The sequence below is a fragment of the Meles meles genome, chromosome 13 (genome assembly GCF_922984935.1).
Source record: "Meles meles chromosome 13, mMelMel3.1 paternal haplotype, whole genome shotgun sequence".
NCBI classification, from domain to species: domain Eukaryota; kingdom Metazoa; phylum Chordata; class Mammalia; order Carnivora; family Mustelidae; genus Meles; species Meles meles.
Genome location: NC_060078.1, coordinates 35,013,633 through 35,038,688, shown reverse-complemented (window position 1 = coordinate 35,038,688; position 25,056 = coordinate 35,013,633). Strand labels below are relative to the sequence as shown.

Here is a 25,056-nt window from a genome sequence, read left to right as displayed (position 1 = left end):
ACATGTATAATTACTGGACCATGAATTAATGAGTCAGGAGATCTGGCTCCTAGTATTGCATATTTGCAATTAACTCCCTTTCTTTGGGACTCACTTTCCTCATCCATCAAATGGGGACTGCTGAACAGATCATGGTTTTCATACTCAACATTGCCTGTTCCAGGGAGTTATTTTATGAGCCACCAAATAAAATGTAGATGAGGCCAAATGAGGATTTGTTTAATCTCGTTTCATTCTGATTCAGATAAGACCTCATTTGAACCATAGTTTCATGACTAAAAACTGTTTAAAAACCTCAAAACCAGAAAATGTGATTTTTAAAAATATTCCCTTCCAGAGCTGTCTGGGTGACTCAGTCAGTTAACTGTCTGACTTTGATTCAGGTGCTGATCCCTCGCTCAGTGGTGATTCCTGCCTGCCGGGTACTGAGATCGAGCCCCGCATTGGGTTCCTTGCTTGGCGGGGAGCCTGCTTCTCCCTCTGCTTGCCATTCCCCACTGCTTGTGCTCTCTCTCTCTGACAAATAAATAAATAAAATCTTAAAAAAAATATTCCTTTTCAGCACTAACATATTAAGTAATACAGTTCAAAGCAAAAGGACTCATCAGGACAAGGTCATAGATGCTAGAATAAGGAGATGATAGCAAGCTTATTTATGTGCGTTTATTTATGTCTTAATTCATAAGCAAGATAACTAATATTGTTATTATTTAACTCAATTGAAAAACTGTTATTTGATCAACTGACAATTCCTCAATGCAGGGTGGTTCTAAAATTTTAAGAGCGTTTGATGAAAGAAACTGGTTTTTAATTTGCCATCTATTTCATGGACTAGAAATAAAATAAACATATCTCATCTCTATAAAATGTCAATGTTATCTGCATAATTAAATGAAAAATAAATTAAGAGCCTGTGTTCATACCACAGACTTGGGAATTCATTTATCTGAAGTGAGAATAGTTATAAATTTAGTAATTGTGTAGCTAATTTTTGTTTTATTCAGACCTACTGATAGTAAATAGCTTTATAATATCAGAGATAATGTTTTATACACATTTTCATATAAGAAGTTTGGCAAGTTTTGTTTTCATTTTTGTTTTTAGTTTTTTAATTTTTAAATTTTTTTGGCAAGTTTTTTCTAATGACTTATTTACCAAAACTAAGACTTCTGTTAGGTCCCTGGGTTAGCTAGGGTATGCATCAGCACTATGAACGTGATTTTATTTATTTTGATTTTATTAATTACAAAGCTGATAAATGATACATTGTACCAAATTCAAACATAAATGAGACAAGATTTAAAACTGAATACATTTAGCTTCATGAAAACTTACTATATTGCTCCTACCTTTTTTCATCTTGGTATTGGCTGATAAAATCTGTTGGGTCATAGACAGGCATCAGTCTATGGATGAGTGTTTAGAAAATCATTTTGCTAATTTTTCCTCCCTTGGAGGGGAAGATAAGATGATATATTAATAGAGCAGAGTATAACAAACTAATTAGAAATAAGAACTCTGGGGTCAAACTTCGAGTTTGAAACCAGGTTTTCACTGTGATTTTAGACATACTTAATCTCTTGTACCTCTGAGACTAGTGGAAGAGTCCAGCTGAGCCTAGGCCCAGTTGGCAATCAACAGATTTGTGGAGCTAAGTAAATGGTTGTTATTTTAGGTCACAAAGTTTTGGGGGTAGTTTATTTATATATACCACTAATACATGTTATATGAATCAGACAGATAGGGTTGGTAAAATTGACCAAATCCATGTAATAGCAGCTGGGGCCACTAATGAATTCAAGTTAGTTCCATTTGATGCACAAATATTCTAGACCAGGAAAACTGATACACATTTATTTTACCATGTCACAATTCTAAGAAAATTAACTTTGCTTATGACATTTCCTCTGGTTCTCTGCCACCAAATATAATCTTATAAAATCAATATTGTTTTCTTGGAATAAACATTTCCTAGTAATCTTCAAATATAGGAAACTTAGGTTCATATTTGAGCTTCAGGTTCTGATAGTCTACATGGCTCAAACTACTTTTGTCTCATCCAAACCTCCAGAAGACAAAGTAATTTGAATTCCATTATCCATTTATAATTGCCTCTAGGTGGAGGCCATCCAAGATACTAAATCTCTGAGGAAACATTCATGTTTGTGAGAGATTCCAGACTTTACAACTTAAAATTATTCAGTATTCCATTTGAACTAAAGTTACTTCTCTTTTTTGTCATGGCTTGAGAAGCATCATGACTTCTTTTAACCAACAAAGGCTTAAATAATGTTAGGCAATGTTCTTGAAATTGATTCCTGGTCCCACATCAGCTTTTCTAAATATTTGGATGTTAACACTAGAATAGCATGTCATGAAGTGTTCTATGAGTATGCAAGGTGTGAATCTTCCCTCCACTTCCATCAACTTGAGCTGCTGTCTTTGATGAATTTCATATTCCTAATGATGAAGTCAATTTCACAACTCATTTGATAGTTTTAAGGAAAATTGCTGCTTAAGAATAAAATACCAAAGATATCTTACTTAAGACAGGAACAGGTATTATTGTTAAGATACAAGGAAAAGTATTATTGTTTCCTTGGGTATGGATGTGGGTAGGAGTATCCAGTTCTCATCTTGGTTACCATTAGATAAATTCTCTGCATACAGAGGTCCTATGAAAGTTCTGATTTTTGAGTGAATTAGTGTGAGAAATAACATATTTAAGTTATTTTCTAGTTTTCTGAGTTGGACAGCTAAGAAGAGAGGTGGTGCAGAAAAACATCACAAGAATTCTGCAACACTTCTTTGCAGAGCACAATTTAGCAGCAATTAAGAAGAATGGGAGAGTCAGCTACACAAGTTTGGGAACAAACAAGCAAACAAGGTGAGACTAGAAAATACAAAGATAATTTAGAGAATCCCCATGACTCTCTGCAGTACAGCCATATGCTATATGAGAAGGAAATAGCATCCTTATTTTAGAAACTTAAGTCTTTTTTCCTTAACCAAAATGTTTTAAAAATGAATTAGAAAGTAAACTTAATGCTTCTTTTTATTAGATGGGAACTAGGATAATTATTTACATTGGGATTGCTAAGTGGCTTTAATAGTCATGTGTATGCTGTAGGTATTATTTTTTAGGGATTACATTTTCCCTGCTAAACCTGCCATGAGAAACTGAAAAAGTATTAGAGGTAGCACAGTTACTTAACTGTCATTCAAAAGAAACTGTTCTAAGCTATATATGGCTCTTAACAACATTTAACGAAACTTTTTTAATCCTAAGAATGTTGGTCTTTGGGTGAGGTCTTCAGTCTTTTATCTGAGAGCTATATATATGTACTTGGGTATAATCTGTCAAAGGCGTACTCACTTTTAGTCTAAATATGATTTTTAGGTCTAGTCCATATTCTTACAGCTGCCATAAAACATACAACTAAATCATATTAGATTAACACAGGGTGGTATTGACAGCCCACTGGGAACATATTGATTAGGTCCTCTTTCATGTTATTTGTTATGATTTTTCTTCTCAGTTTCATTTACTGGGAAGACACAGGGGAAGAGATTTCACCAGGAACAATGACAGTGCCTGTCACAAAATGTTCTCAATGTTTCCATTTGTTACTATGGCAGTGACAAAGAGGGTTCCAAATGAAAAGGCAGACCTGCTGTGACAAAGCACAGCAGGACAACAGGAAGAAATTTTCTCCTGACCTGGGAAATTAGGAAATCACACTTAGAGATTACAGAATTGTCTCCATTTCCAAGGGTACAATCGTAGCACTTGGGCTTTTGAGGGAGCATGTGAAAAGGGTAGTTCCATCAGGCCTGGCTACAGACAAATAAAGGGCAAATGTTACAGAGTGCTTAAGATCTCCAAATAGAACAAGGAGGCATGCTTGTAGAGGCTAGAGGGAATTATCACTGTTACTGAACCCCTGAGATGGAACTATGAATTTAGTTTATATACATGTGGGGTACTCATTTTAAAATTATACATGAAAATCTATGATGTACTATAGTCATATATCCCTTATGTGGCTAATAAGAACACATGGCACTCTGGTACTAGGATATGTAATTAGCACATGGTAGATGAAGTGATGCTTTACCTAAGAACTTGAAACTGGGAATACAGTTACGCAAAGTCACAAAAGACATATTCTTAAGCCAACAAAACTTAAAAAGTAATAGGAGGAATAGATTATCTAAAGATAGAACATGTCAATCGGAGAGGAGGTATGTTAATCAGGCAATAAAACAGACCAAAGAGAAAGAAACTACATAATAAATGCAAAAGTTGCCATTGCCTCTTCATTCATGTTCAAGGTAGAGAAGTATGTTTCAATAGCTGGAGTATTTCCAATCCTTGTAGAAAGGCTTTCTTCCCTAGTGTAGAGACGGAAGTAGGAGTTTTTTTGTTTTTTGTTTTTTTTTAAAGATTTTATTTATTCATTTGACAGAGAGAGAGATCACAAGTAGGCAGAGAGGCAGAGAGAGAGAGGAGGAAGCAGGCTCCCTGCGGAGCAGAGAGCCCGATGCGGGGCTCGATCCCAGGACCCTGAGATCATGACCTGAGCTGAAGGCAGTGGCTTAATCCACTGAGCCACCCAGGCGCCCCGGAAGTAGGAGTTTTTAAACCAATGAATTTTTTTAGGACTTCCAACTGATAAAACCATCTCTATTGTAAGATGGGAATGCATTAGCCTGGTGCTATTAAATGGTTGATTCATACAGCTCCTTGTATTTAGATTCCATGCTGACCCAGCAAGTTTATGATCTGTCTTTCTGTATTTCTGTAATGCAATCAATTCTACTGCTTAGCAAAAAAGCTCCTGGTTCAAACTCACTGGGGTCTATAGTCCTTCGATTATTTTCCCTTTCCCCCTTTTTTTTTCCTGCAACAGTCTTTCCCTAGAGTCCTCAGAATCCTATCAGATAACAAAAGCTCCTGTTCAATACACGAAATCATCTATTCAGATAACAGAAAGATTCTCTTTGGCAAAACCCAGCTTTTGTTAGTAAGGCTGGTCTGTGGCTCTCTGTCCTAATGATGAGATTGCCCTATAAGTTTAGGGAAGCAATCCAGTGCAGTGAGTAAGAGCACTGACTCTGAAGCCAGACTGCCTGGATTGAATCTTGGCTCTGCTACTCTAGCTATGAGACTTAGTGGAAGATATCTAATCCCTCTGTGTCTCTGTTGTCTCATCAGTAAAATGGGGTTATTAATAGCCTACTGTAGGGTCTTCTGGGTGGCTCAGTCAGTTGAGTCCTAACTCTTGATTTCAAATCAGGTCGTGATCTCAGGGTCATGACATTGAGCACTGCTTTGGGCTTGGACTCGGTGGAGTCAGCTTCTCTCCCTCTCCTTTTGCCCCTCCCCACCTGCTCGTGCACACATGCTCATTCTCTCTCAAAGAAATAAATAAATATTAAAAAAAAAAAAGCCCTACTTCAGTGAGCTTTTATGAACATTAGAAGAGTTACTATATGTAAAATGCTGAAAATGCCTACTGGCTAGTAAGGGCCATATAAATGCTTTCTATTGCTGTACTGTATAGCTTGACTTAAACAGAATGCACTAAACATGCCAACATAAGTATTTCTTTTTTTTTTTTTTTTTTTGAATTTTATTTATTTGTCAGAAAGAGGTCACAAGTAGGCAGAGGAAGGCAGAGAGAGAGGAGGAAGCAGGCTTCCCACTGAGGAAGCAGGCTTCCCACTGAGCAGAGAGCCTGATGCAGGGCTCAATCCCAGGACCCTGAGACCATGACCTGAGCCGAAGGCAGAGGCTTAATGCACTGAGCCACCCAGGCGCCCCCAACATAAGTATTTCAATGCTAAAATGACATTAGAGTGTTCATGTCATTGCATGACTCAGTCTTTCAGGTTCTGATTATCCTGGAAACTGATCAGAGTAGGGTTAAAGTGAGAAAAATGGCTACCAGTAAAGCCTGCCTACTGTCAGCCTGCCTTCCACTTTCTCTATAGTGATTTCAACAGCATGTAGTAAAACCTAGTGTTTGGATCCAAGGTATGATGAAAGTGAATTAAGTGAGGAAGCTGCCAACATATTACACAAGGGGTTGACAAATTAGAGCCTGAGGGCCAAATCCAGCCTATGGCCTGTTTCTGTATAACTGGAGAGTTACAAAAGGTTTTTATGTTTTTAGAATGTTATAAAAAACCTAAACCAATAGCAAGCAAGCACACAAACAAACAAAACAAGAATAATATGCAATACAGCTTGTACAGGAGTTGCAAACCTAAAATATTCACTATCTGGCCCTTTACAAAAAAAAAAAAAAAAGCATGTGGCTACCTGTTCCATACTCTTCCCTTACTACTTACTTCACTGTATCCTGATAATAAATACATAGGCAGATAGAGTGAGATAAAAAAGGCTGAAAATCCTATAACAGAGAGCCCAAGTGCTTTGCTGAGGTAGTTCATTTAATATCCTCACCACAATAAAAATGGGTAGCTAGCTATTCCACTTCAGTACCCAAGAATGACTCCTCTCTCCCTCAGAAAGTCCATACATTCTTACCTAGTACTGGGAACATTACAGGTAGTTACCTGTTCGTAAAAGAGTCTGTTTTTTGCTGGGGGGAGGGGGGTGCTGGGAGAGGGGGAGTGGGGTTATGGACATAGGGAAGGGTATGTGCTATGGTGAGTCCTGTGAAGTGCGTAAAACTGGCGATTCACAGACCTGTACCCCTGGGGATAAAAATACATTATGTGTTTATAAAAAAATAATAAATAAATAAATAATTTAAAAGAGTCTGTTTTTACAGGGCTAGGTAGCCCAGGATCCATGTCGTGACTAATTAGATCACCATTGTATTTATGATGGCTTCAAAATGTACCCTACTAAACATTAAAAAAAAACCCAGAATATTTACTGTTTTAAATATTTGAAGTACTTAAATAATGCACACACAAGTGGTAAGTTTAAAGGTTAGGTACCGAGATTCCTGATTTAATCAATTTTACACAAGAAATCCATAGTGTAGGGGCTGGGAGGGGGGAAAAAAAAAAGAAATCCATAGTGTTTCCTTAATGTATTACAGAATTTAGTCTAATTCTGGATAAGATATTTTTTGCCTACATGGATTTATAGGTTTGAAGAAATATAGCTTAGGAAAAATAGCTGGAAAACATTCTAATCAATGAGGAGGCCTTTTAGAACAAAGACACAAAAGATACAAGCATGACAGTAAAGTAGAATGTTATCTGTGGTATGTACTCTTTCCAAATAATAGGGCAAGAGGCATGCTACGAGTCTTGGTTAATAGCTCATTGAAAGGTAGGCATGAAGTTTCAAAGAAGGAAATATGAGAAAGTTCTGTTGGTGAAAAAGATCCTTAAGACAAATGAGTATCTATATTTGAAACAATACTATGTTTAAACTATCATATAATTTAAATTTCCCATGATTCAAATTATCTTCCAAGGAAAGGAGGATAATCAATAGTCAATTCTATTTGCCTTTGTTCCTTGTTCAACTCAATGTTGTAAGAAATAAAGAGAGATGAAGAGGGACTCTTCTGGATTAACATTCGGGAATCTAAGGCTTTCTAGAGACCACTATCTAGCTTAACTACACTTAACTAGAAGTGGTTTAGACATATCAAAAGAACTTTTGAACCAGATTTTAGATCAATCTGATTCATCAAGTCAAGAATCTTCCAACTGTCTTCATCTTAGAGTACTTGTTCTAAAAATGACTTGGTTCTTACAAATTGTGCCATTTTTTAACTAACCCTGGACCAGAAAAAAATTTAACCCTTCCTAGTACATTTATGAACACTTAATTATTGCATTAGAAACAGATATTTTAATCAAATGATACAATCTGAAGACATCAGCCTTAGTTAATATTCACCACAACTTCTTTTAAAGAACAACAATGTGTTCACATTTAAGCCTGAAGGCCTAAGAATATACTATATACTGTACTTGATACAGCTTGTTTATGCAATATCCTTGAAGACACAATTAAACTTGTGAAAATGACTGTGGTACAGTACAACTGCAAATTATCTTTGAGCCCAAAATAAGTATTTTTCCTATAGTAAAATATCTTCATAATACAGCAATAGCAGCATATGGAAACAACATTAGGAGTTAATTATTTAAAAGATGAAATTATTAAATTCATAAATCTTGGCAATGTAGTAGAGGCAAGGGTTAAAGGAAATGTTTAACTTATAAGTATGAAATAAATGAATCCTTACCTCCCACAAATGCATCTCCAGCTCCATTGGTATCAACAATTTCTTTCTGGTCTTGATCCAAGACAGCAAAAGCGGTGACTTCATTTTCTGCAAGTAGAGCCAAAGAAAGGCAGACTGACTTCTCTTTGTAACACTCAATACAGAAACTCACCTAGTAAAGTCTGAAGCTCCTACATCATTCATCATTCAAAGAGAGAAACAGCATGAGTTCCATACTCTGTACATGAGTACTTGGGAATTAGGGTGCAAAGTCATCTATAAACAATGCTTTTTTGGGGTAATTTTCAGCACACAGATACTGTATGTATTTTGTTAGAGTTTATACCTAGATAGATCACATATTGTGGGAATGACTGTAAACCACAGCAGTACATTTTTGGACAGTACAAATACTTGAACAGAAACTATGAGGCAAAGAAAGTGTTTGTAAGGACAGGATCTCTAATAAAGCTTCCAGCCTGACTGCATTCTTGGCAGTGAAATCCTGGACACAGTTAAAGAGCTGTAAATTTAAAATACATAAATAACAAGTCTTGGGTGTTTCTCTACAGAAAATCACAATGGCATAATAAAAACATAACTACTATTCTGTTATATAATTCTTTATGCCAAAGTTAAGAATTACTGATTTTATTTGGCTTATTACAAAAAACTGAATCCAGTCACTTTTTACAAAGGAGTTGCTATTTCCTTTAAACTATCTGTCAACTAGCAAGAGGGAAAGCCATTTAGAACAAAAGGGACAGTGCAATGGGTTCTTGTCTTACAGCAGTCGGACCAGGGTGGTTGTTTTGACTATAAAGTAACCTAATACAGTCCTTTAAGCTTGGCACATGACAGTGGAATGGAGTTATCTGATGAAATTTGGCCATCTGCAAAAGATTGGACAGTGCTTTTTATTGGTGACTGGAACTTCTGAAATCACAAATTTGCATCCCTTATGGGGACAGATGTGGCCAAAAACTTTAAACTTCAGTCTCACCTAAGATCAAGAGAGAGGGAAAAGGAGATACTGAGCACTGTAGGGTCTTAATAAAGAACCTAACAATCTCAAAGAGCATATTCTGTCCTTTGTTACCTGGTACTAATGGATACTTTCAACAGAGATAAGCACAGATATGATAATGAAAAAAAAAATCCTACTGGAAAGACTGACATTCAAGAAGAGGATTCTTCACTTAGTGATCCCTTTTGACTATATGACTGTAGATGCTAAGAAGACTCCATATCAGAAACATCTATTTAAACTCCTTAAGTGGGGCGCCTGGGTGGCTCAGTTTGGTTAAAGCCTCTGCCTTCAGCTCAGGTCATGATCCCACTGTCCTGGGATCGAGCCCCATATCGGGCTCTCTGCTCAGCAGGGAGCCTGCTTCACCCTCTCTCTCTGCCTGCCTCTCTGCCAACTTGTGATCTCTCTCTCTGACAAATAAATAAATAAATAAATAATCTTAAAAAAAATTAATAAACTCCTTAAGTAACTAACTTTCCACACTTCGTAACACCAGGACCTACATGGTAGTTAGCAGGATTTTGATTAATTGGAAGTTAAGGCATAAATACCCAGGATTAAATTTTCTAGGGAGTATGCAGTACACAGCGCTACACAGGGAAAAAAAAAAAAAAGTAACCAGACTTGATTAGAAATAATTAGGAAAGGGCTACCGTCTGATTTTGGAAAAAGGACTATATCATAAATATTTATAAAGAAATCTGATTTTATTACTTTCAAGTACAAGTCATCCTATAGAGAATTAACAACTATAAAGTCAGAACAAACAGCCACTAAATAAGTAAAATGAGCTAAGTTAATGACGCTATTTACCATTTATAATAGGGTTACATTATGTAATAATAAAATATGTCTATAAAACACTTTAGGTAATGTAAGTGTTAATATAAGGATTAATTACTGGATTATAGATTTGAAAAATAATTACATACAAATGGTAAGTAAGACATAATTAGATATAATTCCTTGAATTCTTTGTTCAAAAAAATCATGGATTTTTTTGTTGGGTAAATCTTTATTCATGAATAGAACCTAATTCAAAATGGAAGAGATTAGTTTGAACTTTGTTCTTAAGAATCATCACTTCTTGGTCTAAACTACTGCAAATTCTAAATGAATGCAGTTTTCTGGATATATGTTTATATTCTTGAGATGTTTTATCCTTAGGTGACATAAAAGTTCAATTTCTTGTAATATAAAGAATTATTTTTCATCTTTTCTACTTTTTAAAAAAATGTTCAACTAGCCAACATATAGACATCATTAGTTTTTGATGTAGTGTTCAATGATTAATTAGTTGTGTATAATACCCAGTGCTCATCATTACATGTGCCCTCCTTAATACCCATCACCCGGTTACCCTCTCCTCCACTCCCTCCCTCTGTAACCCTCAGTTTGGTTCCCAAAGTCCAGAGTCTCTCATGGTTTGTCTCCCTCTCTGATTTCTTCCAATTCAGTTTTCCCTCCTTCCCCTGTGGTCCTCCACGCTATTCCTTATGTTCCATATATGAGTGAAACCTTATGATAATTGTCTTTCTCTGCTTGAGTTATTTCACTCAGCATAATCCCCTCCAGTTCCATCCATGTTGATGTAAATGGTGCATATTCATCCCTTCTGATGGCTGAATAATATTCCAATTGTATACATGAACTACATCTTCTTTACCCATTTATCTGTTGAAGGGCATCTCAGCACTCCTTCCACAGTCTGGCTATTGTGGACATGTTTTCAATTTATTAATGCAAAAAAATATATAACAATTTCAAGACTATATGAGAGCTGTCATGAATTGGTATGGATACAGTCCAGTCTCTATTATTTTCTGTATATAGAGTTATATTATGAGAGCTCCTTTCAAAATAATGACCCTGAAAGTTTGCAAGATCCTGAAATGTGTTCTAAATTATTGAAGGATTAAATAATATTCAGTAATATTTAAGTTCAGTTACATTGCTGGAACTTTTTTTTTCTTTAAAGACTTTATTCATTTATTTGACATAGATCACAAGGAGGCAGAGAGGCAGGCAGAGAGAGAGGGGGGTAAGCAGACTCCCTACTGAGCAGAGAACATAATGAGGGACTGGATCCCAGGACCCTAAGATCATGACCTGAGCCGATGGCAGAGGCTTAACCCACTGAGCCACCCAGGTGCCCTGGAACTTCTGGTTTTTTTGAAATGAAATGACTAAGTTAATTTATAGAGCTATTTAAAACCCCCCACAGTCTGAGCATCAGACTCCTGATTTCGGCTCAGGTCATGATCTTGGGTTGTGAGATCCAGCCCCACATCATCTGTCTCTGCTCTCAGCATGGAGTCTGTTTGAGATTCTTTCCCTCCTTCCTTCCCCCATGCTCTCTCTCTCTCAAATAAATAAGTAAATCTTAAAAAAAAAACAAAACCCACACAACTAATTTCACTAGCATGACCTATCCCACAGCCTTCTAGACAATTTATTGTATGAACAGATGAAATACCTCACTAACTCTTAAGATACATTCATAGGCATGAATCTTATTCAGCCAATGAGGCCCAGAACACTCACTTGGACCTCGTTTTCTTAGGTGTGAAATGGGCCTGGAGTAGCTGTGGGAAGAAGTAGCAAAAACAGCTTACTTAGTTGTAGAAAAATGACATTCTGATCAAATGCTTCTAAATAAGAGTTTAAGATAAGTTAGAGCCTTTTATTCTGGTGATTTATTCATTCCATAACTGAAAGTCTGTATGTCCTCTTCCCTTTCACCCATTTTGCTAATCCCTCTATCTCACTTCCCCTCTGGCAACCATCAGTTTGTTCCCTGTATTTGTAAGTCTGATTCCGCTTTTTGTTTTTTATTCGTTTTGTTTTCAAATTCCACATATAAGTGAAATCATATGGTATTTCTCTTTCTTTGACTTCTTTCACTTAGCACAATACCCTCTAGTCCATCTATGGTGTTGCAAATGGCCAAAATCTCATTCTTTTTATTGTTCCATAATATTCCATTACACACACACACAAACACCATGTCTTCTTTATCCATTCATCTATAAGTGGACCCTTGGGTTGCTTTCATATCTTGGTTATTATGAATATAGTCCATGGTACTGGAATAGTGCTGTATGGTGACAGATGGCAGCTACATTTGTGGTGAGCATAGAATAATACAGAGCCGTGGAATCACTCTGTTGTACACCTGAAACTAATGTAACACTGTGTGTCAATAATACTCAGATAAAAAGTTTTTGAAAAGTGAAGTGTATAATGTGGGGAATATTACTAATACTATATGGAATTACTAATAAAAAGAATGTGATTTTTTTATACCTTATGATCTTTTTTCATTGTTAAAGATTTTTTTAAAAAAGATTTTATTTATTTATTTGACAGACAGAGATCACAAGTAGGCAGAGAGGCAGGCAGAGAGAGAGAGAGGGAAGCAGGCTACCTGCTGAGCACAGAGCCAGGACAGTGGGATCATGACCTGAGCTGAAGGCAGAGGCTTTAACCCACTGAGCCACCCAGGCGCCCCTCGTTGTTGAAGATTTTATTTTTAAGTAATCTCTACACTCAATGTGGGGCTTGTACTCACAACCTGGAGGACAAGTCGCAGGCTGTACTGACTGAGCAGCCAGGAACCCTAAATGATTTTTTATATCTTAAAACAAAAAAAAAAAAGGTAAGTCAGAGCCATTGTTTCTCAAATCTTTCCAAACCTTTTGTAAAGTGAGAAGGAAAAGGATTGGTAATACTTATTATTCATATTTTCCAGATTTCTATAAAACCACAAAATCATGAGCTTCCTTAAGCAGACAGGAAATAAAAAAGAACAACTCTGCTGATACCAGAGTTGCTTGGTATCGTTGATTAGATAAGATCCGCAGGGTACCTTCATCAAGAACAATGAAATTTAGCTTACTTAAAATACAAAATAATAAAAATCAAACATTCCCTGGATAGTTTATATAAACAAATAATTTACTTTTCACTTTACTCTGATATAAGTTTCACTACCTAACTTAGAAGGGCAGTCTGTGTAGAGTCAAACATCCTCACATGTGTAATGTTATGTCAATTATGGAAAAAGAGCAAGTTCATATAATAACTAACTGAAAAAATGACAAAAAAATTCAGTCACTCAATGCCAAACAACTAGATTAAATGCTTCTGTAGCCTAACCGCTACTAAATTAAACATATATTTTAGCATTGTATACCTACAACCTCATGATAATTAATATCCTGAGAAAACTTTGTTCAAGATATGTTAAAATGCCATGTTTTGTCACTGCTTTTTTATTTATTTTTTATTACATCACCTCTAAGTGTAGGAAACATAGATAGAAACATAGATAGCATAGGAAACATAGATGAGGTATTTTCAACCTCAAGGTAGACTGTAGTCACTATGTCTGCCCTTGCCTCTGACTGAGCATCACCAGGCTTGGAGGAGACAGAAAAGTGATGGCAAAATCTTCACCACAAAGTGAGAAGTATGACTAGGTAAGAAACAGAACTCTTGAAATTCTTAAAAGAGGCTCTTCTACGTTGGCCATTTCTTATGAGTTAATTTCCAGAGTATTCATGTTTTTGTTTGCTTGTTTTTTTTTTTAACCTTTTATTTGGAATTAATTTTAAACAACAGGAAAGTTTGATGAAAAATACAGAGAACTCCCATATAACATTTATCTGGATTTACCAGTTTTTAACATTTTGCCACAATTTTTTACATCAATCCTTATATATATATGTGCATATTATTATTTATTCTTTTAGGCCATATGAGCATAAGTTGGTTATATCATTCCCTTTACTTCTTAATAATTCAGTGTATATTTCTAAGAATAAGGATCATCTTTTAGGTAACCATGATACACTTAATAAATTTAAAAACTTAATATTGTTATTTAATCTACATTCCATATTCCAATTCTATTTTATTTATTTATTTTTAAAGATTTTATTTATTTATTTGAGAAAGAGAGAGTGAGAAAGAGAATGAGAGGGGAGAAGGTCAGAGGGAGAAGCAGACTCCCCATGGAGCTGGGAGCCTCATGTGGGACTCAATCCTGGGACTCCGAGATCATGACCTGAGCCGAAAGCAGTTGCTTAACCAACTGAGCCATCCAGGCAGCCCATATTCCAATTTTATTAATTGTCCTAGTGTCTTTTACAGTTTTTTTCCATCCACTACATGATCCAGTCCAGAATCACATATTACTTTTAGTTGTGTTTATTTTTAATTTAACCTTTTGAATAGGTAATGCATACATATAGCTAAAAAATACAAATTTATTAAAAAGTATCTTATAAAAAAAGTCTTTCTCACTTATTATCTCCTATTCATCCAGTTTCTAATCCTACTGCTTTCCAACCTGATTATCACTGTTACCGCTTTTCTGTATATCCTTCTAGGATTTCTCTTGCATCTACAAGTAAACACATTTTTCTTTTTTCAAAAGAATTTATTTATTAGAGAGAGAGAGAGTGAGTGAGTGGAAGGGAGATGGAGAGAGAATCTGAAGTAGACTCTGTGCGGAGTGCAGAGCTGGATGTGGGGCTCAATGCCACAACTACAAGATCACGAAAAGAGCCGAAACCATCAGTCAAACCAAGAGTCGAGGCTTAACTGACTGAGCTACCCAGGCGCTCCACCTTTTTTTATTCTTAAACAAAAAAGTATCTCTCTATGCAGGCTGCTCTGGACCATGTTTTTTTTTTTTTTTTTTTTTTTTTAAGATTTTATTTATTTTTTTGACAGACAGAGATGACAAGCAGGTAGAGAGGCAGGCAGAGAGAGAGGGGGGAAGCAGGCTCCCTGCTGAGCAGAGAGCCCGATGTAGGTAGGGCTTGATCCCAGGACCCTGGGATCATGACCTGACCTGAAAGCAGAGGCTTTAACCCACTGAGCCACCCAGGCGCCCCTGGACCATGTTTTTTTTACTTGGAAATCTTTCTGTGTTGGTAAGCAGAGAATGTTTGCATTTTTATTGCTGCATAATAGTTCACTGTATGGATATACTGTAATTTATTTAAGCAGTCCTTTATTGATGGACTTCTAGGCTGTTGTTTTCAGTCTTCTGTTATTACACACACCATTCCAAAGCATTAATGTTTTTAAGTAGACCTTAAATTTAATTATTTTACTTAAAAGCCAAGTCAATTATTTCATTCCTAGTTTTATAGGGACCTGACATAAGAAAACCAAACTATTATACAAAGACCATGAAATATGCCTGTGTCAAAGAATAGGAAAAGAAGTGAGAATCCAGGAAATGCTTTTCTTTTCATTAGGATACACATACCAGGATATGAGCAAAGACACCCTGCTCAGACTGCCCTAATAAACAGGGTAATGAAACAGATGACAAATTTTACTAATAATAGAGATTTATAGAACAATCCTAATTAACAAGGACTTTTGGGGAATGAAGAGCTCTGGGTTAATTTAATTTTCTGGTTAACTAAAGAAAAAGCAGAAAGTCTTTTTAGTTAGAAATCTTTCTAAATGTATTAATATAATAACATACCATGACATCCCTGCTTTAATTAGTTTAGTTTATTGAACTGAATGAAAATTTTCTTTGATAATAGAGAAATGTACAGCACATGTTAATGTCATTATTCTGAACATCAATTCCTATTGTAGCTCCAAAGGTGTAAGTGCTTTCATGAAAGGCAGGAAAAATAGAATGGTTAGAAGAACACTGGATTAGGACTCAAAAGACCCATGGTTTTAGTCTGGTTTTGATTCAGCTACTTTATTCAACAAATGCTTATTAAGAGCTTATCATGTGTCAGGCACTCAGAGACTGGGAATATAGATGTGAATAGGACTGACAAAAACCCTGCTCTCATGGGACCTACATTATCATGAGCATAGATAGTATACAAATAACAACAAAAATGAACAAGATAATTGGAGATAATAATAAATTGCCACAAGGAAAACAAAACAGGATGATGTGATGAAGTATGACCGAGGAGGTAATGTCTGAATTGAGACTTCAGTAGCAAGAAGGAGCCAGCCATGTGAAGATCCAGGTGCAGAATACACAAGAGCAGAGGCTCTGGGCTGGCAACAAGCATGGTGAAGTTGAGCCTGTTCAGGGTTAAGAAGGCCACTCTAACTACAGTGTAGTGAGTGTGGGGAGATTAAGAGTGTGTGTGCATGTGTATGTGGGGAGGGGGTTGGTAGAATTTCATTCTATGTAAAATGGGAAACCATTGGAAGGTTTTAATTTTTAAAAAAGATTTATTTATTTATTTTAGAGAGAGGGAGCATGCAGGTGGGAGTGCGATGGGGTGGGGGGTAAGGGGCAGAAGGAGAGAGTGAGAAAGTCTCAAGTATACTCTGCTGAATGCAGAGCCTGATCTGGGGCTGGATATTAGGACCCTGAGATCTTGATCCTGAGATCACGACCTGAACTGAAACCAAGAGTTGACACTTAACTATGCCACAGGCACCCACCATCGTAAGGTTTTAAACAGGTGAGTGACAAGGTCCTATCTTTGATTTAAAAAGACTATCTGGCAGCCTTATACAGAAGGGACAGAATGGTGGGGGGTTTGGAGTAGAGTCAATGATGCTACTTTTTTTTTTTTTTAGATTATTTATTTATTTATTTGTCAGAGAGAGAGAGAGAGAGAGCAAGCACAGGCAGACAGAGTGGCAGGCAGAGGCAGAGGGAGAAGCAGGCTCCCTGCCGAGCAAGGAGCCCGATGTGGGACTCGATCCCAGGACGCTGGGATCATGACCTGAGCCGAAGGCAGCCGCTTAACCAACTGAGCCACCCAGGTGTCCCAATGATGCTACTTTTTAAGACCTTGCACAAGTAACTATGCAACTTACCCAAGTTTAACTATACTTAGAAGATGAGAGGAATGCCTGGGTGGCTTAGTCGGTTAAGCTTGGGACTCTTGATTTCAGCTCAGGTCACGATCTCAGGGTCATGAGATTGAGCCCCATTTTGGCTCTGTGCTCATCCAGGAGTCTGCTTAAGATTCTCTCCCTACCTTTACCCCTCCCCCTACTTACATACACGTGTACTCTCTCTCTCTCAAATAAATACATTTTTAAAAAAAAGGAAAATGATAATACTGGTTCTAGCTATTTCCTGTGGTTCATATATGGATTAAGTATCAACATTATGAAAGCATTCTTTCAAATATAAAGTACTATACAAGTTTTTTAAATTCTTAAATATGGTTTAATACTTTTCTCCATTTCTGTGTATCACAACACAAAGATTTTGCTGCTTAGGATCTCTCTATAAGTTTATGTCCCCCCCACCCCATTTATGTGTTTGTAGGTGTAAATGTAATACATACTGGTATACACTGATACACAATTTTATAAAGTGTTCTTAGGAGCTTATTTTCTTCAATCAGGTAACACTTATTTGTTGAGCACTTGCCACGAGCTCCTTATGCTCTGCTAGATCCTTTGGGGGAGATATGGGAGAAATATCAAGACATCATCTATCTTCTGACATAATTTACAATCTAGACAGAAAGAGAAATCTAGCACATGTGAAAGAATTTGTGAATATCATACAACGTAGTATTTATTATAACTGCAATAGGAGTTCAAAGAAGGAAAGAAACAATGTGAGTTTAATTAACTGGATATGGTTTCATGGAGAAGACGGAACTTAAGCTAGGTCTTGAAGATGTGGATAGTGAAGAGGAGAGGAAATAAAGGTATATATATTCCAGAAGGCACAGAGAAAGACACAAGTTTAAATGTAAGGTAAGGAAAGAAATATTGCAAGATGGGTGGGGTCCAGCCATCTCTAGGAGACAAACGTTTAGATTTAATACTTCAAACAATGGGATGCATCTGCAGTTTCTGAGCTAGCAATGTGACACCAAAATGCTTACTGTGCACCAAGTGCTTTATATGCTTCCTATCATGTACCTTTCACTGCAATCCCATGGGTTAGGTAGTATTGACCTGACTTTATAAATGAAGACACTGAGGCTCACAGAGGTTGTCAACTGCTCAGGGTCCTGTGGCAAAGAATTTTGGGACCAAAAAAAAAAAAAAAAAAAAAAAAGAGACTAAGATGGGATTCCAAAGTTACCATTTGAGCAATGTTGCTACCATTTTTTTCTGAAAAAAGGGTGATCATGGAAAAAAAAACCAAGATTTTGATTAAGCAGTATGCAGTAGTTAACTGACACTTAAATTCCTGTTCTAAGCCTTGTACTGATAACTAAATTTGACCAAATTAAGTAGATAAATACTCCACAGAGGACAGAGGCAGTATAATACTGTATTAAGAATATATATATCAGACTGATTGGGTTCATATTCCCAATTACTAGTAAATTCCCATTTACTAGTTCATAACCAAATCAAACTCTCTATGCCTCAATTTTCTCATGTGCAAATAGGGACAACAGTAATTATCTCATAGTGTTTCTGTGAGGCTAAACCAGTTAATAAATAGAGAGCACTTAGAGCAAAAGTTGGCACATAGTTAGCATTTAATGAATAAATGGACAAGAATATTATTAATTTTAAAATAAGACTCTTGGACATAGGGGATTGAGATCACACTGAAAATTGCTGCTACTGAAGGCATGGTTTTGATATGGAACGCTACTATCATTGTTTGCAGTAAAGCCTCCCAGTTTGTTCATGTTTTCTTTGAATTTTCTACAAATGTTTCAAGTAAATGTCAGTTAAAATCTTCAGTGCTGAATATAGACAGGTAAGAGAGTAGAAGAGTATTTGCTTTGAATATGAGAATAGTTTTCCATAGAAAAGTGACCGAGGGGGAGCCCGGGTGGCTTAGTTGGTTAAACATTCGACTCCTGGTTTCAGCTCAGGTCATGACCTCATGGGTTGTGAGATGGAGCTCTGCATGGGGTTCCATACTCACCTGGACCTCTGCGTGAAGATTCTCTCTCTGTCCCTCCCCCCCCACTCATATGTGAGTGCATTCTCTCTTTCTCTAAAGTAAATAAATCTTTAAAAAAATCATTAGAATAGTGACCAAAACCAAAACACAATGATAAATGGAATTACTGCTTTAAAACCTTATTTCCCCTTTGTTTGGTGTCTGCCTTCCTTCCTTCCTTCCTTCTCTCCAAGGTTTCTGATACCTTTAATAAGCTCACTACATGAAGCGTATCTCTTTAACTTTACATTAAGCAGTTCAAACTGTTCTCTCTCTGCTTTTTTCTATGCACTTGCTCCATTCTCATATCTATAAAAACTGGTTTCCTCTGTGGCTTAGCTCATATGTCACTGGTCATCTATGGACTGTCTAACCTTGTTGAGATTCCTAGCCCTGATTCAATCAGCTGTGCCCAGGGAAGCATCTAGGGTTCATGGCACAAACCTTGGCTACTAAGGCAAGAAGGCATACAGGAAAGGCAATTTGACTGATGATCTTTAGTCCCCAGAACAATGCTTTTGTGCATTGTTTGTGCACAATTTGTTCAATGAACAGACTGCTTTTTCATGAGTAAAAATCTGATCATGCTATTCTGTTACAAACCCTTTGATGGTTCACTATTGAAGTCTTAACTCTAGGACATGAATCTAGCCTACTGTTTAAACCTTATCTTCCGTCATTTCCTGAGCTGTGACTGTTTCTCTGTCATGCTCATACTTTTTCAAACGTGTCACACTTTTTAAAATACCTATGTACATACATACCTGCTTTATTGCTCAAATCATCTTTCACTATTCATTCCAAATCTCAGTTAGGTTGTCTTCTTGGACACAGTTTCTGACTTCTCAAGTTCTTGCTTAGAAGCAGAGCTAAGTGCTTCCTCTTTTATGCCATCATTTATAACCTTCATGTATCTCTAAGAAAGGACTTATCATATTTATAGTTTTACTTTATTTACAATCATTTTTCTCTACTAAAATATGAGCTTCTTGTGGGTAGGAATCATGACTTAATCATAGTCCAAGGATGCAGTAAGTGCTCAAAGACAGTTATTACTGAATGATTATTTCTACTAGATTTTAATTTCCTTAAGACTGGTCTCTTTTCAGATGTTGGCGAGGATCTGGAGAAAGGGAACCTTCCTACACTGTTGGTGGGAATGCAAGCTTGTGCAGCCACTCTGGAAAACAGTATGGAGGTTCCTCAGAAAGTTGGAAATAGAGCAACCCTATGACCCAGAAATTGCACTACTGGGTATTTACCCCAAAGATACAAATGTAGTGATCTGAAGGGGCACCTGCACCCCAATGTTTACAGCAGCAACGTCCACAATAGCCAAACTATGGAAAGAGTCCAGATGTGCATCGATAGGTGAATGGATAAAGAAGGTGTGGTATATATACACGCACACACACATGCGCATGTGCACACACACACACACACACACACACACACACACACACACACACACTGGAATACTATACAGCCATCAAAACCACAAAATCTTACCATTTGCAATGACATGGATGGAAATAGAGGGTATTATGCTAAGTGAGATAAGTCAATCAGAGAAAGACAATTATCATACATCTCTATGATAAGAGGAATCTGAGTGGCAGGGTGGGGGTTGTGGGGGTACGGAGAGAAACCATAAGAGACTCTTAATCTGAGGAAACAAACTGAGGGGTGTTGGGGGGCTGGGAGAGGGAAAGGGTGGCTGGGTTATGGACACTTACACATCAGTATAAGACTGATGATTCACAGACCTGTACCCTTGAAGCAAATAATGCATTATATGTTAATTTAAAAAATTAAAAAAAATAAATATATTTTAAAAAAAGACTGGTCTCTTTTTCATGTAATAGAGTATGAACTCATGATGTATTTTCTTTTTTTTTTTTTTTTTAAAGATTTTACTTATTTATTTGACAGACAGAGATCACAAGCAGGCAGAGAGGCAGGCAGAGAGGGAGAGAGGAGGAAGCAGGCTCCCTGCCAAGCAGAGAGCCCGATACGGGACTCGATCCCAGGACCCTGAGATCATGACCTGAGCCGAAGGCAGAGGCTTTAAACCACTGAGCCACCCAGGCGCCCCTGACATGATGTATTTTCTGAATGATTTTTGAATAAGTGGTACCTAATTATAACATACATCTCTAGGTTAGTTTAGTAAACCAAGTAAACTAAAGGTTATAGTTGTCCATGATCCCATTTTTTAGAGTTATGAGGATTTAATCTAGCATTCTAAATGCTTATATGAAAAGAAATCATAAAAGTACTTGAAAATCAGAGGGTAATATGCTATTTCAATAGTGAATAAATTCCACCTTGTGTAACTTGTCCTAAAAATCTTTCCAGATCTAACTGTGCTAAACACATCCTGGAGAAATAATAAAAATATGTGATTGGCACCTTCAAGCAAGTTGCTTTCCATAATTCAGGAATGAAGACACTTTTATGTGTCTTTTTATGATTCAATAAACCTAGATTCAGATCCTGTTTAAAGATAGAAGGTTCTGATATAGGGACTTGGAGTTAACTTTTAGATTGGATCAAACCAGGGTAATCAAATCGATCATAGTGACAAGGGTAGGGTTCACCTCATGAAGATACCATATAAGTCCAACCAAGATCTATATGTATACGATCTTTCCTTATAAACAAATCATAGGCTGTTACAACTAGAGCAGGAATAGGCATTTGTTACATAATTTGGACCAAGGCCATGGTTATGAAAAACACTGAGTGACCAAACATCAAAGGCTTTCTTAATTTTTTTGTGTGTGGTTTAGTCCTAATCACTGCAGTAGGAGGATATAGGACATTAATGATATTCTAAATGTACCCCTTCTTAAGTCATGTATTTCCTTCAGGTACAATAGTGAAGATTTTCAAAACAATATGCATATGCAAAGTTGTTCTCTTTTATTAAAGAAAAAGCGATCAATGCCACTACTTCTAATCATGGACTTCCCATTAGTAAGACTTCTGTCTGAATTGTTGACAGTGGCAATGGCAAATGTTTATGAAGCTTATGAAGGAAAAGTTGCATCAGATATGATGGGACCAGTGTCTCCTTTTTTCTTTTTATAGACTCAAAGAAATCTTAGAGCAAGAAAGCAATGCTGAAATATCACCGACATTTTAGTGCAATCTGCTTTGCAGGAATGATAATGCTTCAAGGTAACGTCATAGATTTATGCTGAAAGAAAAAAATTTTAAAAATATTTATTTATTGGGGCACCTGGGTGGCTCAGTGGGTTAAGACCTCTGCCTTCAGCTCAGGTCATGATCCCAGGGTCCTGGGATCGAGCCCCACAATGGGCTCTCCGCTCAGCGGGGAGCCTGCTTCCTCCTCTCTCTCTGCCTGCCTCTCTGTCTACTTGTGATCACTGTCTGTCAAATAAATAAATAAAATCTTAAAAAAATTTATTTATTTATTTGACAGAGAGAGAGAGAGAGACAGTGAGATAGGGAACACAGCAGGGAAGTGGAAGAGGGAGAAGCAGGCTTCCCACTGAGCAGGGAACCCGATGCAAGGCTCAATCTCAGGACCCTGGGATTGTGACCTGAGCTGAAAGCAGACGCTCAATGACTAAGACACCCAGGTGCCCCAAGAAAAAGGTTTTTAAAATATTCTATACTGTACAATAAGGTTAACATTCCCCAAAGTATGAGGTCAATTTCAATGGGTGCCCTGACAAACATGGATAAAAGTTATGAGTACTATCATCTACTACACTAAATTGAAATCACAGATAACTTGACTACTTGCAGTATAGTGATAAACACCAGTAAACAACCATTTTACCCAATTTAAAGAGAATACTTTTCTTTATTGAGTCATTTGCCTATCTCTCTTGCACTTAAAAGTAGATTAATATGTGTAAACGTGTGGTTAATTACCTGTTTAAAAAAACTCTTCTCAAGTACCATATTTTACAATGCTTTTAAAGGTTGGTTGTATTTTTCCAGCCTCAGAAACAGTTTAAGGATCATACTCATGCCTATCAGGAGATTAAGAAGAATGGCATAGCCCTATTTATGAAAATGATAAAGACCCCATGTCAAAGCAGGCCGGTGTTTGTCATCTAAACACTGTGCCAATTACTGCAATTCCTCTCAGAATTGGTCCCACTAATGATCCTTAGCTGGTGCTTCCATTTCCCTCCCCAAGGTATCATCTTAAATATCTTCCCAAGTCACCAAATAATTCTTTTTTTTTTTTTTTTAAAGATTTTATTTATTTATTTGACAGAGAGAGACAGTAGGCAGAGAGGCAGGCAGAGAGAGAGGAAGCAGGCTCCCTGCGGAGCAGAGAGCCCGATGCGGGGCTTGATCCCAGGACCCTGAGACCATGACCTGAGCCGAAGGCAGCGGCTCAATCCACTGAGCCACCCAGGCGCCCCTCACCAAATAATTCTAACCCTTAGAGAGAAGAGAAGCTGTTAGGTGTCATAACTTTGCCAGTTATGTTGAACCACTAAGAGTTCTTCCATCAAACAATACAAGAATCAGTATCTTTGTTTCTCATCTGGAAGAAGGTGGCAGACAATTCAATATAGTAACACCACATTGTCTAGCTATTATATCACATAGCTGTTTATACTTTAGTCTCTATAAATGGTACCTGTTAGACTTGGCCTATTTTTAGAAAGACAATACTATTTATACTTCCTCAGATGACCCAGAGACAACATACAAATTGGTCAAGCTATAGCAGTTAGTGCAGTAAGGCTGGTGTCATTAATTTTGTGGTATGTGAAGTTTTAATGTTGGTTACATCTGGACAGAAGAAATTTGTGCTGTGCTAGTTACTTCTTTGAAAAGACAAAGTCCTGTACCTCCAGAGAAGTAAAAGAAGCAACAACAGCCTTACAGGTCAGACACCCATTTGTTCATTCTTTTCCTTTTTAAGGAAAAGAATTGTGGGGTAGCAATGGAGTGAGAGAGAGAAAAAGAGAGAGAGCGAGCAAGCAAGCATGAGCAGGGGTGAGGGGCAAAGGGAGAGAGAATCTCAAGAAGGTTCCACACCCAGTGTAGAGCCCAATGCAGGGCTTGATCTCATGACCTTGAGATTATGACCTGAGCCGAAACCAAGAGTAGCATGCTTAACCAACTGAGTCACCCAGGTGCCCCATTTGTTCATCTATTTTAATACCTCATTTTATTTTTTTATTATGTTATGTTAATAGAAAATATTTAGGTAAATGTTCTATGTGAGCTGTAATATACAATGGAAGTATCAGCAATTACTTTTTATTTTACTATAGTATTGGCCAACAAGGAAAGGGGAAAAACTCCATATTCTGATTAGCTCATTCTGAAAGTCTAGAATTTGAATGTGTGACGATAAGGTCCACATTTTCTGAAAGTGAAGGAAACATATAGTTGAACACAGAGGTGGCTTTTATTCCCTTAAAGCCAGGTGTCTTGGTTTTAAACACATGGAGATAGACACAACTTTGAGCCCTTTAGGGAATCATGAGCACAAGCTTTCATGTTCCTTACAGCATATATGTGGCTGGAAAATATGAAGATGCGAACATTTTATCTAGCATATTCCAACACCAGGAAGCTACTCTAGATATGAGATAACTCTTCTTTCTCTCTCTCTCTCTCTTTTTTTTTTTTAAAGATTGTACTTATTCATTTGACAGAGCTCACAAGTAGGCAGAGAGGCAGGCAGAGAGAGAGGAAGGGAAGCAGGCTCCCTGTTGAGCAGGGAGTCCAATGGGGGGCTGGGTTCCATGACCTTGGGATCATGACCTGAGCTGAAGGCAGATGCTTAACCGACTGAGCCACGCAGGCATCCCACATTAATACTGGCTGTTACATTTACCAATGTACTTATCTTTGCAGAGTTCCTTCTTTCTTCATATGGTTTCAGGGGACTATCCAGCATCTATTCATTT

At 37.1% G+C, this 25,056-nt stretch overlaps 1 protein-coding gene across 4 annotated transcripts in view; it reads right to left on the bottom strand.

Annotated features, from left to right (window-relative positions):
• Positions 1-25,056, bottom strand: part of ADK (adenosine kinase) — a 538,475-nt gene that overhangs the window by 25,579 nt on the left and 487,840 nt on the right. For all 4 annotated transcript variants that reach the window (XM_046026661.1, XM_046026665.1, XM_046026664.1 and 1 more), the window contains one exon: positions 8,247-8,333. In XM_046026661.1, coding sequence (XP_045882617.1) covers positions 8,247-8,333 — 87 coding nt within the window. The remainder of the gene's footprint in view (positions 1-8,246; positions 8,334-25,056) is intronic.